The sequence below is a fragment of the Sinocyclocheilus anshuiensis genome, unplaced genomic scaffold (genome assembly GCF_001515605.1).
Source record: "Sinocyclocheilus anshuiensis isolate Anshui unplaced genomic scaffold, SAMN03320099.WGS_v1.1 scaffold426, whole genome shotgun sequence".
Classification (NCBI taxonomy): Eukaryota; Metazoa; Chordata; class Actinopteri; order Cypriniformes; family Cyprinidae; genus Sinocyclocheilus; species Sinocyclocheilus anshuiensis.
In genome coordinates, this window is record NW_015542362.1 from 695,506 (window position 1) to 710,582 (window position 15,077).

Below are 15,077 nucleotides of genomic sequence, written 5' to 3' on the forward strand. Positions count from 1 at the left end.
TTTCAGAAAAAAAATCTATGATTTACAGTGATATGCCTTAATTCAGTTTAAACTCAGAAAATTGCAAACAATTGTACTCAATCTACAACTAACATGCAATTCAAGAGGACTTTTAAACGCCTTACGAAATTTGTCCTGTATTACTATCCGTTCTTAAACCAAACAGGAAGTCACCGGGATCCACCAGACCAAAGAAGCCATTTCTGATCCGTTCAGTCCATACAAGTCGCTGCGGCTATCGATTGATTTGACATCGATTATTTACGTCTGGTTATAATGTTTTCCTTTCTACAAACGGAAGCGATGAAGCCCTGGCAGATGCTTTATTATTGTTTTAAATTAAGACTGATAGTATTTTTGACCGGCCATATTGGTTTTCATTAATCAGACAGAGTTGTATCAAGAATATAAAGTGCTGCGAAAAGCAAAAGCTCCAGCAGATCCAGTGCAGGGTCTTTGCACTGTGGTCTTTTGCCCTGCAGTTTATCTCCCACCGCCTGAGAAATCTGCATTTAGTTATTCTTTTTTATCTGTTTTGTTTCATTCACTACGGTTTTTCATAACACTTCATCGATTACTGAAGATGGACACAGACAAATTTAACTATGTGTATAGTTGCGATCTGGACATAAACGTCCAACTTAAAATGTGAGTATGTTTCTGGACCTTAGTCATTGTTTTGATTACAGAACTGTCAAACAAGCAAAATGTCAACAGAGGCCAAATAACGGCACACTGCTCAAAGACACGGCACACGTATTATTGGTAGATGCTATGTATCATATGCATCGATTTATGTAATTAATAATATGTAATATAATAATAAAGTGTCTACTGGTAACTTATATAAGAGCACAAAATGTAGTGCACTTTTATTTTAAATTAAAAGATAAATCTTCCTTGCATGATATCAAATGCAAGGAAAAACCTTGCGATGTTTACCAAAGCGAGCATGGCAACACTGTGAGTCAGAAGAATTAACACGAGTCCAGCGAGAGCTTTCATCAGTCTATTGACATCATTCTCCTTTTGCCCTCGATCTTAACGAGTCTCTGTCCGTGTACGTGTGGATCAAAAATAAAGATAATAAACTATTCTTCTGACCTGCGAGTGTTTGTCATAACGAAATCAGTTTAATTTCACTGTGTGTGTTGCGTTGCATTACGTGGTTAGAAGAACAGAAGGAAGGAGTCCCGGGGTGCCAGTAAGCAAACCCGCGCAAGAGCTCATTATAGGACAGTCAGTACGTTTACATGGACAACAATACTCCGATTTGAATACGATTAAGACAATACTCTGATTAAGAATCTACCATGTTTTTTTATTTTATTTTTTTTTATTCAACGAACAATAACACCGTTTCAGTCAAGTTTGAGCTTGCGATACCGTTTTTCCCTTTGCGCTTCACGTTTCTGCGTGTCTCGCTTTCTGGCACTGTTTGGACATGGGGGTGGAGCCAAGGGACGGGGGCGTGTACAACAGGCCTGGGCATGCCTCCCTGGAAGTGACGTCATCGGCCCGAGACACAGCTCACTGATCCAGGCACCATCATGAGCAGAAGCCTGCGGGTGGATCGTTTACTTTTATTCTCTAGCATTAAAACATGCATGTTTTCGTTTTATTAACAAAGTCGAATAAAGTTTATTATGAATAAATGTTAAATAAAGTACATAAAAAAATTTTTATCCATCCCACAAGTCTTGTAAGTCCATGTATTTTATTGGTATTATTATTGGTAATATTTTTATATTCGTTATGTATTTGATCTTTTTTAAACCTTCATTTCGATCTCTTTACTTAACGTTCAGGGCTGCGTTTCCCAAAAGCATCTTAAGCCTAAATCGATTGAAGAACCATTGTCATCATTTGGCTTACGATGCTTTTGGGAAACGCAGCCTTGAAGAGTTTTGTAAATAATAGCCTATACTGTAAATGCCCGACATGCCAATAAAGTCGCATTACTGAAGTGCAGAATAGACACGTAAACACCTTAATCACACTATTACCGTCATTTTTGCGACCGGATACACACACGGCAGTGGTCAACCGTTTGACAAATAATTAACTGCACTTGAAGCGTTCATAAAATTAAAAACGAAACACCCAAAACTGTACATGGCATCATCACGAAGACGAACTATATGTTTACGTGAAATTCCGGAGGGGACGTCGGATGGCGTCACGTGGGGACGTAATGGCGTGTGCCATTAATCGAACTATGTACTATAACCATAGACTGTAGACTATAACATGTAAAACAGGAACATGAAAGGAATATTCTAAAAGCAACTCATGTAAACACCATAATCATAATATTGGTTTATTTAGAATAAGGTAAATAATTAGATTACTGATGTCCATGTAAACGTAGTCAGTGACCGTTAAATCCAAATGCATGAAGAAGAGCTGCGCCTGTCACCATGTTAAGTAATAACGGCCTGACCTTCTTAAAAAGGACTTGTAGTAAAAATAATAATAAAAATGAATAAAAATTCGTTTAAGAACAGTTTTAAACCACTTCTCAAAAGTTAAAGTGCGTATTTTTCCTAGTTGTGAACAAACGCGTTCAGTATTGGACACCTCAACAACACTCACGTTCCCGTAGATTTACACTACCTTTCACAAGTTTGTGCTCAGAATGATTTTATTAAAAGAAAGTTGTACTTTTATTCAGCAAGTATGCATTAAATTGATAACTGAAAAAAAAAACATTCTATTTTAAATAAATGCTGTTCTTTTGAACGTTGTATGCATTAAAGAATCCTGAAAAAGCGCAGTTTCTACAAAAATTTTAAGCAGCACAACTTTTTTCAGAACATTTTCTTGAACAGATTTCAGATTTCTGAAGTATCATTGATGTGACACTAAACTGGAGTAATGGCTGCTGAAAATTCAGCTTTGCCACCATAGGCTTAAATTACATTTTGAAATATATTAAAGTGCCCCTATTATGCCATTTTTAAGGTTGCTAATATTGTTTTATGAGTCTCCTAAAACAGGTTTACATGCATGCAAGGTCAAAAAACACGTTAGTTTTATAAAAAAATTGATTTAATTTTACCTCATTTCTAAATGATTCATAAACGACTTGTGCGAAGCAGTTCAAAGAATCAGTCTCTCTAAACTCCTCCTTTCGAGATGGTCCTCAATGCAGAACACAAGATCCAGGGGGCGTGGTCCAACTCCTCCCACCTTACATATACCTAAACCTACCCGACTCCACCCCCTGATCCCTAAACCCACCCATCTAAACCCACCCATCTCCACCCCCTAGATGTGGATCCAACCCCGCCCCCTGGATCTTGTGTTCTGCAGTGAGGGGCTACTGGTCCTTTCCTTGAACCCTCACTGCTATGATTGGTCAGATGGCGCAGTCATTTGTGATTGGTCCAGAGCCGTAGAGAGAGATTGGCTACCGCGTACAGCGCGTGTCGGAAAGGAAACGCCCATTGCCATGACGGAATGACAGCCCTGGAGACTTGTCAATACATAGAAAAAAGATGGTATCGATTGTACCTTACATGCACCTTTACGTTGGTTTGCCAATCCGCCAAAAAACTCGAGAGAAGAAGAAGAAGAAATTGTACCTTACCAATTCGAGCCGAGTCTGATGATGAAACGGTTGAACTGGCTGATCGACAAGAGACTGATTCACAAGCAGGACTGGAGCAGGACGTTTCTCAGTGGTAAGTGTCAAGTTTGTGGTAATTATAAGATGTGATAAAACAAATGTAGCCTACTCTCACAGCGTAGGATACAGCGTCTTCTCGACATGATGTGAACCACAGGAAATTGGTTTGTGGGCGGACATTATGCAAATGTATTACATCGTGACGTAGAGCCGTAACAGAATAAGATTGGAATTCCTGACGACTCGTTCAGGCGATTGCGAGCCGACTCTTTTTTTTATAGACAATAACTTTATTTATCGTGCACTGTCGGCTTCACAACATTGCAGATAGTTTATGTTCACATACAGCTACATGGCACACTGCATGAAAGGTAATATTCGAAAAGCCATAATAGGGGCACTTTAAAATAGAAAAAAAAAGGTTTTTATTGTAATATGTAATATGTGTGAAAGATGAATAAATAAGCTTTCCATTGATGTATGGTTTGTTAGGATATGACAATATTTAGCCGAGATACAACTATTTGAAAATCTGGAATCTGAGGGTGCAAAAAAAAAATCAAAATATTGAGAAAATCGCCTTTAAAGTTGTCCAAATGAAGTTCTTAGCAATGCATATTACTAATCAAAAATTACGTTTTTATATATTTACGGTAGGAAATTTACTAAATATCTTCATGGAACATGATCTTTACTTAATATCCTAATGATTTTTGGCATAAAAGAAAAATCGATTATTTTGACCCATACAATGCATTGTTGGCTATTGCTACAAAACCCATGCTGCTTGTGACTGGCTTTGTGGTCCAGGGTCACATGTTTCCCATATTACTGTTTAATATTAATGCTCAAATAAATGCAGCCTTGGTGAGCATGAGAGATGTTTTTCAAAAACTTAAAAACAGCATCAGAACATATAAAGTGTCATGGAAAAGTCAAGGAACTCATTGATCAAATAGTTTTGTAACTCTGCTGACTTTTAGCACAATTGCTCACCAATAAAGAGGTACAGTATGCAAATTCCTTACTTCAGAAAGCAAATGTCTTGACATTGTGCTGTGTTCTGACTGAGCAGAAATAGTATCTCCTTTCTGTTTGCTTTTGCAGAGGCAGTCTGGAGGGCAAGAGAGAGCAGAAGAGCTATAAAGCGCTGCTTGAGGACCCCATGCTGCGGTTCTCAGGACTCTATCAGGAGAGCTGCTCTGACCTGTACGTCACCTGTCAGGTGTTTGCCGAGGGCAAGCCTCTCGCTCTGCCTGTACGAACGTCTTACAAGGCCTTCAGCACTCGCTGGAAGTACGTACATTTATCAATGGTTAATCTCTGTATGTCACACAGTGGCTCATTTTATGCTAATGTGATTCAGTAATGAGTCAGAGCAGGAAACCAAACAAAAGATATCAGAGATGCTTTGCTGAGATATGTAGCATATATTTTTGTACCCAATCATCCGCTCGCATACTTAGATATTTGCACAATAAATGACAAATGTGATCTTTTTTTTTTTTTTTTTTACTGATTTTAATACCTTCAAATTTCATTTGTTCACTGTACTGAGTCACATATGCTTTGTCACATTATTATTGTTGTCTTCTCTTCACCTTAGCTGGAACGAGTGGCTTAGGCTGCCAGTGAAGTACCCTGACCTGCCTCAGAGTGCACAGGTGACTCTAACAGTTTGGGATGTGTATGGACCCGGCCGAGCCACGCCTGTTGGGGGCACTACAGTCACCCTCTTTGGGAAATATGGGTAAGGGTCTAATGTTTACAATTTTGTTAATCAGAAATATAACTGGAAAATGACATAAAATTGAGTGCTTTAGTGCCCAGCCGCCTTTTTTTTCCCTCTGCTCTGGTTTCAGGAGTATTTTTCCTTTTCATTTTTCCCAGTGGGATTTTTAAAAAGCCTTCATTAAAGCGATCATGTGAAGACTGGAGTAATGGCTGCGGAAAATTCTGATTTGCCATTACAGGAATAAATTATGTTTTAAAATACATATAAATGAATGAATGAAGGAAGCATTTATATAGCGCTTTATTGTGCATTGCTGTACACCCAAAGCACTTTACAATCATATGGAGGGTCAATTTAAAACAGTTGTTTTAAATTGTAACACTATTTCACAGTATTACCTTTTTACTGTATTTTAGATCAAATAAATGCAGCCTTTTAAAGCTTAAGATAATTTTTTTTATTTTTTTTTTTTTATCTTACCAACCCTAAACGTTAGCACAGTAAAAATGCATTGCGGGACAATTCCATCCCACCATTCTCTTCTATTAGTCTCTTCCACCAGTCTCTTCTTCTACCAGTCTGATATGTTTGCACAAAATTAAAATTTGGCATCCAAATATTTACATATGTTAGTAAGGCAAGCACATCCATTATTGCACTTGAATGCTTTGCTCCGTTGGTTAAATTGTTTTTGAGATGACAAATACTTTGGTGTCATACTTTTCGTAATACTTTTTTATGAATTTGTTCAGAATACATATGATTCATATATACACTCCAATAATAATTTCATTGTCTTACAGATTTTAGGGTGCTTGTAACCACTACATTCAGAATCTGAGATTATATCAAATTAATTCGAATTAATAAAATCTGTACATGTTAAAATAGAAGGTGAGGTGTTATTAATTATTTAGGAAAGAGATTCTTATCACAAAAGAGATTATTTTCCACTAAAGTTTGCACACCACTATTTTTATACATTTATTATTCCCCCTTATCTATCTCTATCTACATTCTACATTCTCTACTAGAATGTTCCGGCAGGGCATGCATGATCTGAAGGTGTGGCCGGGTGTGGAGGGTGATGGCAGTGAGCCCACTAGTACACCAGGAAGGACCAGCAGCACTCTGGCAGAGGACCAGATGGGCCGCCTGGCCAAGGTCAGTTGATGGATTGGGGAGTGGAGGAGCCCAGCTGAGACAGAAACTGGAGAAATATGCCTGTGAACGGACAGTTACTGTACATGAGGGATATGTTAAATGAAAAGTGGGTGGCGGCAGGGAGGGATAGATGGATATGCTGATTGTGTTTATAGATTACCCAATTTGTGGAAAGAATGAGAATTGAGAATGTTTGTTGTTGCGAGGGAGTGTGCTTGTGTGTGTGTTCTGTCAAAGGACATGTTTTAACTGCCCTCTGTTCCAGGGCCCAGACCTGGAGATACTTAGTGACGTGAGTATGAGAGAAAACAGGACAGTAATGCTGAATGTATGTGTGTGAATGTGTGTGTGTGTGTATTAGTGTTGGCTTGTCTCATATATTTGTGGGCAAGATATAGGACAGGGTATATATTTAGCTTGCATAATTTGACCCACATTTTCACAAATAGGATGAGTATGTTATTTTCTGTGTGTCTTGGACTCGAGGCACTGCCATTTTTGCTGCTTGACCTCACCAATTTTTTAATTCAACATTATATATTTATTTATTTACAACAGTGTAGATGTTCAGGAGAATCAAAGGATTAGAAACAATTTTTATGATACTATAAATATATTTTTTAAAATATGGCAGGTCAAATATAGCATTTTTTTTATTTTAATTTACAATTGTTCAACTCAAATTATGACCATGTTAGCTGGTAGATCAATCATGTCTTTAATGTATAACCAGATGTTCACCCACTTAAAAAAAAACAGTCCCACATCGGAGGATTTAGAAAAATGAACAGACTAAAAAAAAAAAGATTGTTGTGCTGGATAATTCTTTTAAGTCAGAATGATTTGTTGTGGATACCGTTGATAAAGCGTAACTTGTTTTGAAGTGAGAACATTCCTTGAAATAATCATGAATGTCATGGACGTTATGTTTAAGCCACTAAAACACATGTATGGCTGGTTAAACAAAGTCCTCTTAGACTCTTGCTGGCCTTTAGATGAGATGTGTTATTGTACTAACTATTACTAACTGTTTGTTTAGAAAGGGCTGAGTCATCTTGGTGTGCTACTTACTTTGCACTGGCTCCCCCAAATGTCCTTTGGCTAATGAGCTTTTTGTGTGCTTTTGCACGCTGACACACCGCTGTCATATGATTGGCTAAAGGATTGTGCACACAACGTCTTAGTTGTGTCTTAGTCTTGCAAACGTGTCTTTTTCTTTAAGTTTTCCTCTCTCTTTCTTTGCCTCTCTGTCTCTCTCAGCTAACAAAAGCTCATCGTCAGGGGCACATGGTTAAAGTAGACTGGCTGGATCGCTTGACCTTCAGAGAGATTGAAATGATCAATGAGGTGAGTGGTTTGGGGGTAAAAAGTGTCACGATATGAAGCCACTGTAATTTTTTCTACCTCTGTGTAAAGCTTGATTTGTGAAGCTTGTGTTTTTTTTATCTACAGAGTGAGAAACGTAGCTCTAATTTCATGTACCTCATGGTGGAATTCCCTCGTGTCAAAAGCGGTGAACGAGAATACAGCATTGTTTATTACGAAAAGGTATATCTTTTTTTTCTCTACTTTTTTTACTGTCAAGTCAATGTTGAATCAAAATAACTCTGTTTACTTCCCTGTTAATGCATGCTTCATCAAAATGTATTAGCCTTGCTTGCTTCTAAATAACTACTTTTTAGTTGACTAGGCTGTGGTGTTAATATTAACTGGCCAAATAACTATTAAGGCATTGAATTAGGATATTGTTGTAGAGAAAGCAGCTTTTCAGAAATCTTGCCAATCTTAAACAGAGCAATTTAATTCTGGTTAATGTAATATGTAATAAAATTTTGTTAGAAAAAAGCAGTCCCTCACAATTAGCAGTCAGGAATGCTTTGATGGGTAAAAACAAGCCCCAACTTTTTTTCTTTGTTACAGAATTAAAATATGTTGTAGATGCCATTTTATGTTGACTTTAAATGAGTGATAATCAAGATTTTGCAAAGCAGTGTAGTTCACTAGTTAAAATTCTTCATCTAATAGTTCACCTTCCTTTATCTAGTACTTGTTAAAGCCTTGTTAAATTTCAGTGGTTTTATGCCTCTCTCTTTTTACAGGATGCAGATGAATCCTCCCCTTTGCCGACCAGTTCAGATATTGTGAAAGTCCCCGACCCTCAGATGTGCATGGTGAGTGGAAAACAAAACTAAAAAAAAGTCCATTATCTTGGGTTTATGGGTTTGAGAATCTGTGTTGGCACTTGATAATGTAAAGAATAATTTCATTTAAAATGATAAAGTTGGTAACTGATGGTGTTGGCATTCTGTTGCAGGAGAACCTTGTGGAGAGTAAGCATCATAAACTGGCTCGTAGTTTACGCAGCGGACCATCTGACCACGATCTCAAACCTAATGCAGCCACGCGCGATCAACTCAATGTTAGTGATAAAGAGAAAAAGAAGTACACAAGAAATCTTACCAGATGTCTTTATAATACTGTTTTTCTTTCATAGATCATAGTAAGCTACCCTCCCACTAAGCAGCTGAGCTCTGAGGAACAGGACCTTGTGTGGAAGTTTAGATACTACCTCACCACACAGGAAAAGGTGAGTGAGCACATTCAAAACCATTCAAAAGTTTGGGGTCAGTAATACTTTTATTCAGCAATGGCACATTAAATTGAACAAAAGTTACAGTAAAACATATAGCATGTTAGAAAAAATTATATTTCACGGTTTCATGCATGGTTTCAAAACACATCATGATTTCCACAAATATCTGTTTGCAACACTGATAATGACAAGAACATTTTTGAGCACCAGATCACCATATTAGAATGATAGAAGGATCATGTGACAATTGAAGACTGGAGTAATTAAATAGAAAATAGTAATAATATGTCACAATATTACTGTTTTACCATATTTTTAATTTGAAAAATGTAGCCCTGGTGAGCAGGCAAAACAAAAACATAAAAGTCTTACCAACCACAAACTTTTGAAATTGTTCATATAGGTACCAGTGTTGTCCCCCGAGTAACAGGATGGTATCTCAATTGTAGTCTGTGTCCAGGACAAGATCTCATTTGTGGGTGTGTTTTAGGCTTTGACTAAGTTCCTGAAGTGTGTGAACTGGGATCTGCCCCAGGAGGCCAAACAGGCCCTGGAGCTGCTGGGAAAGTGGCGGCCGATGGATGTGGAGGATTCCTTGGAGCTGCTGTCCTCACAGTTCACCAACCCCACAGTCAGACGCTACGCTGTCGCGAGGCTGCAGCAGGCTGATGATGAGGTAAAGTCTATGTACGTTTGTGTATGTGTGTGTTAGTCAGATTGTCAGTGGTTTATAGATGCATATCTTTGTGCGTCAAATTATGTTATGCTTTCATAAGCAGTATTAAGGATACTTAATTACACACACCATTAACACTGGTAATCTTTAGGGACAACTGAAAGATTGATGCATTAAAGGAACCTGATTCCTCTTAATACAGTACATGTAATTCTGATTATCCTTGTAGGATCTGCTAATGTACTTGCTCCAGCTGGTGCAGGCATTGAAATATGAGAACTTCAATGATATCCAGGGCGGTTTGGAGCCTGCCAGTAAGAGAGACAGTCAAGGAGTTCTGACAGAGAGCTCAACAATAGGAGATCTGGACAGGTTGGCTACATACTTAAAGAACATGCGTCTGTATGAAATGCACTGTTTTTTCCCCAAATCAATTATACATTACTTTGCTTAGAATTACAAAAGCTTTCGAAATCTGAATGTACAATCCTCAAAGGTAGTTGGATCAAATGTACAGTCGGAATTCTAAAAAAATGGCAAATTTATAAACAAAAAATCGTGAGGTGATTTACAGTGATTTATTTTGCAGTTCCCAGATGGCATCGACTGTCACTGTGATGCCCAGCACACAGAAAGGCAAAGAAGGAACAGATGGTGAGAATCTAGAGGTAAGTGTAAAAACCCCCCACTAATTTTAGATGCATAGTGGATGTGAAGTTTATGAAACAGTGTATGTGACCTGTGTTCCACAGCAAGATCTGTGCACCTTCCTTATATCACGTGCCTGCAAAAACTCTACACTGGCAAACTATTTATACTGGTGAGTAATGGATCAAGATGTTTTGCAGTTCTGTACTTACAGTATCTACAACAATGTGCCAGTTCTGCCGACTCCATATTAAAGAGTTATATGAAAATATTTGGAAATTGTCTTCCACTGCAGGTATGTAATTGTGGAGTGTGAGGATCAGGACACACAGCAGAGAGACCCCAAAACCCATGACATGTACCTCAATGTAATGAGGCGGTTCAGTCAGGCTCTGCTCAAGGTACATTCACATTCTGAAGCCAACATGGATTACAACAAAGTAATATGATGATATAAACTAATGTTCAAAAATTGGTATGGTGTCATAAGATTGTGGTCAATAAGATTCAATTAAAATATTTTTTGAATGAAGTCTCCTATTCTTACCAAGACTGCATTTTTTATTTAAATTCAGTAATATTGAGAAATATTACAATTTAAATAAAGCTGAATTTTCAGCAGCCATTACTCCAGTCTTCAGTGTCACACGATCCTTTAGAAATCATTCTAATATCTGGTGCCCAAGAGACATTTGTATCATTATTATCAATGTTGAAAACAGCTGCATAATTTAACTGTGAAATATGTTTTATCATTTTTTTTTCTATTTAAAATACAAAAACAAAAAACATATATCTGAAGGATCATGTGACACTGAAGATTCGAGTAATTTGATCTTTTCTTTGATGAACAAAAAGTTCAAAAGAAGAACCTGTATTTAAAATCTGTCACTTTCACTTTTTCACAATATGTGATGTTTATATCTGTTTCCAGGGTGATAAGAGTGTGAGAGTGATGCGCTCCCTTCTGGCCTCCCAGCAGACATTTGTAGACCGATTAGTGCAGCTCATGAAGGCTGTTCAGAGAGAGAGTGGAAACCGCAAGAAAAAGGTGTGCAACACTGAATCAGTTTTAAAAGCTGCTGTAGACAATGAGAAATCAGTTGATCGTTTTTGTGAAGTTATGAAGTTGTATCATTTGGTTCTTTCTGTCTCTGACAGACGGAGCGATTACAGGGCCTGTTGGCTGATAATGAGAAGGTGAATCTGTCAGAGATCGAGCCCATCCCTCTTCCTCTGGAGCCACAGATCCGGATCAAAGGCATCATACCTGAGACCGCAACACTCTTCAAGGTGTTGTGCATCATTTCATATCCATTGCATTGTGTCACACATTCATCCTTCCACACCTGACTTCTGTTTTTCTCTCTTCCAGAGTGCTCTAATGCCAGCAAAGCTAATCTTTAAGACAGAGGATGGGGAGCAATATCCTGTCATCTTCAAACATGGAGATGACCTGAGACAGGACCAGCTCATCCTGCAGATTATTTCACTCATGGACAAGGTCTGAAGTCTTTACATCTCATCACTAGGGTTGTGACGGTGAGGAAATTTTCCCACCGGTTAATCAACGTGTGACAATACAGATAATACCGGTATCACCGTGGGGGCGGGGCGTTTCCTCTTTTCCTCGCTTTCCTTCGCTTTTAAATAGCTTGCAAAAGTGGTGTGCGCATTTTACTTTCACTTTCAAATAGCGGCAATTCGGCATAAAGCAATTGTTCGTTTTTAGTTTGAATTTTCCCTCTTTTCCTCACTTTCCTTCGCTTTTAAATAGCTTAAAAGCACCGTGCGCATTTTACTTTCACTTTCGAATTAGCGGCAATTTGGTGTCAATTGCTTGAATGCAACAACAAAATACAACGTCAAACTCACTTTAGGCTATATATAAAACATAGAACTTTTATTAACAAAACAAATAAAAATACACAATGCTATAGGACAGGCTATGCCTAATATAAAATAACAAATAACTTAGATAAAGTTTAAATAGGTGGCCTATCCAAAACTGGAAATAAGTAAACATGCATAATATATAGCCAAATAAATAAGAAACGTAGAAAGTTTATTAGCAAAACGAATAAGAAAGCTTGGAGGCACGGCATACACCTTAATGTCAAATAAAATAAATAAATTACACAAAGTTGAAATAAAGTAAAAATCAGCAAACACTGTGGAACCAATTAAATAAGAAACGAATGTTTAAAAAAACTTCCAAAATCATCTTAGATAAATGGCAAAATTCAACAGGCTTTTCAGAATCCAAAATACTGCCAAACAGGCGCTTTTGCATTTCATTTCGAAACTAAATAATCCGCGATCGTCTTGTCTGTCTCACCCCACTCTTCTTGTCAGTCAGCTCGACTCACTCTCCTCACTGGATAAATGAAATCTGATCTGTGATGCGACTGTCGTTCGGCACGCTGCAGTGAGCTGCTGCGTTCAGTTTTTAATTGTAGTGTATGTTCTTTTACTGAACTAAATGATTTGTATTACTATAAAAAAAATCAAAACGACGGTGGGGGTTGGTGGCGCGGTGGGCAAGTGACGTAACCGGTGTTGCGGCTTAGCACCGTCTATCGCAGCAAGCCTACTCATCACACAGTACCAAAAGGACACATATTGTTCATACAATTCATTACATTCTTACATTCTCGTACACACAAAAATCAAATTTTCTACATGGACATCATTTATTTTATATAAAGCTACCACTAAATTAAAAAAAAATATTTAGTAGTCATTTAATTTTTAGTTAATTGTTTTCAATATTTTCTCAACATTCTCTTTAACAGTTGCTGAGGAAAGAGAATTTGGACCTAAAGTTGACTCCATACAAAGTTCTGGCGACCAGCACCAAACATGGTCCGTACTGATTCACTTATTGCATGCAGAACAAACCCACGAGCCAGTCAATTCACATACTGTATTGGAGTTTCATTTTACACTGGATGCATATGATTTGTCTGCAGGTTTTATGCAGTTTGTGCAGTCAGTACCTGTGGCTGAGGTTTTGGCAACTGAAGGCAACATTCAGGTAATGCAATGTATCAGGAGTTGTCCAATACTGCTCCTGGAAGACCAAATTCCTGCAAAGTAAACACTCCTGAACCTGCTAATCAAGGTTTTCAGGATAACTAGAAACATCCTAGCAGGTGTGTTGAAGCAGGTTTAAGCTACGTAGAAGCGGACACCTCTGCATAACATGGTCATAATAAGAACTGCCCGATTATTTCAAATAAAATTGAAAACGTGATATGGCCTAGCACAGTTAGTAAATTCTAGAAGCCTTATTTATTTATATTTTATTTTATTATTTATTTTATTTTATTTATTTATATTTTATTAAAAATAAAATGTGTGTGTGCTGCATATGGTATTGTATAATATACTTTTATAAAATAAAATTTTAATTAATTGTTCAATTAGGTATGGCACATACCACATTTTTGTGTATGAAACACATTTCTCTGTGTTTATTTGTAATATATCTAAAGAATGAAGTCTCATATCTTTGTATTTCTCTTGGTAAACTATGTCTCCATGCAGAGTTTCTTCCGAAAGCACGCTCCGAATGATAAGGGGCCATACGGCATCAGCTCTGAAGTCATGGACACATACGTTAAAAGCTGTGGTGAGCCTCAGTTTCTGGATCCATTAGTACTATATTTAGCTCATTATTTATTTAGAATTTTAAAAATGTACTAAATCGTGATCTATGTTTCAGCGGGCTATTGTGTCATCACATACATCTTAGGGGTTGGAGACAGACATCTAGACAACTTGCTTCTCACAAAGACTGGTACCTTCCATAAATGCACCACAATTTTTAATGACTTGCAAGCACTGAAAATAAAAACAGATTGGATATGCTGATCTGTCTCTCTGGCTTGCAGGGAAGCTGTTTCATATCGATTTTGGATATATTTTGGGTCGGGACCCTAAACCCCTGCCACCCCCCATGAAGCTGAGCAAGGAGATGGTGGAGGGGATGGGGGGCATGCAGAGTGAACAATACCAGGAATTCAGGAAACAGTGCTACACTGCCTTCCTGCACCTGCGCAGGTGAGTTACAAACGGAAGACATACACACTAATATTTAAAAGATTGACTTTTTGAAAGAAATTAGTACATACAGCATTGATGCATTAAATTGATCAAAAGTGGCAGTCAGTATTGATAATAATATGAAATGTTTCTTGAGCACCAAATCAGCATATTAGAAGAATTGAAATGAAAGTTCATGTCACAAAAAAATACTGGAGTATTGGCGGCTGAAAATTCAGCTTTGCCATCATAGAAATAAATTACATTTTAAAATATATTAAAATAGAGAAGTTATTTTTTAAGTTGTAATAATATTTCACAATATTACTCTTTACTGTATTTTTGATCAAACATAACAGACTTTTTTCAAAAACAATAAAATGTCCTACTGACCCCAAACTTTTGAAAGATAGTGTACTTCATTTATGTAGTATATCAGTAGACTAAATCAGTGTTTCCCAACCTTTTTTTAGTCGCGGCACCCTTTGGAAATTTTAACAAATTTGTGGCACACTACAAAATTAATTTTGTCACAATATTTGAATTTCTAACTTCGATATGATACTTTGAAAAGTATAGATAT

The 15,077-nt window shown here is 37.3% G+C and overlaps 1 protein-coding gene across 2 annotated transcripts in view; it reads left to right on the forward strand.

Moving 5' to 3' along the window:
• The first annotated feature begins 245 nt into the window (after positions 1-245).
• pik3c3 (phosphatidylinositol 3-kinase, catalytic subunit type 3) overlaps positions 246-15,077 on the forward strand; it is a 20,954-nt gene continuing 6,122 nt past the window's right edge. Inside the window, exons 1-22 of one of the 2 annotated variants that reach the window (XM_016490768.1) lie at positions 246-648; positions 4,739-4,927; positions 5,238-5,381; positions 6,401-6,530; positions 7,791-7,877; positions 7,983-8,078; positions 8,630-8,701; positions 8,845-8,949; positions 9,025-9,117; positions 9,614-9,799; positions 10,029-10,171; positions 10,389-10,467; positions 10,552-10,619; positions 10,743-10,848; positions 11,382-11,498; positions 11,609-11,740; positions 11,823-11,951; positions 13,243-13,312; positions 13,420-13,484; positions 13,997-14,081; positions 14,175-14,249; positions 14,344-14,512. In XM_016490768.1, the coding sequence (XP_016346254.1) occupies positions 584-648; positions 4,739-4,927; positions 5,238-5,381; positions 6,401-6,530; positions 7,791-7,877; positions 7,983-8,078; positions 8,630-8,701; positions 8,845-8,949; positions 9,025-9,117; positions 9,614-9,799; positions 10,029-10,171; positions 10,389-10,467; positions 10,552-10,619; positions 10,743-10,848; positions 11,382-11,498; positions 11,609-11,740; positions 11,823-11,951; positions 13,243-13,312; positions 13,420-13,484; positions 13,997-14,081; positions 14,175-14,249; positions 14,344-14,512 (2,405 nt within the window). In that variant the 5' untranslated portion in view covers positions 246-583. Of the gene's footprint in view, positions 649-3,670; positions 3,687-4,738; positions 4,928-5,237; positions 5,382-6,400; positions 6,531-7,790; positions 7,878-7,982; positions 8,079-8,629; positions 8,702-8,844; positions 8,950-9,024; positions 9,118-9,613; positions 9,800-10,028; positions 10,172-10,388; positions 10,468-10,551; positions 10,620-10,742; positions 10,849-11,381; positions 11,499-11,608; positions 11,741-11,822; positions 11,952-13,242; positions 13,313-13,419; positions 13,485-13,996; positions 14,082-14,174; positions 14,250-14,343; positions 14,513-15,077 lie in introns of those variants that run through there. The other variant, XM_016490769.1, reaches the window with a different exon arrangement.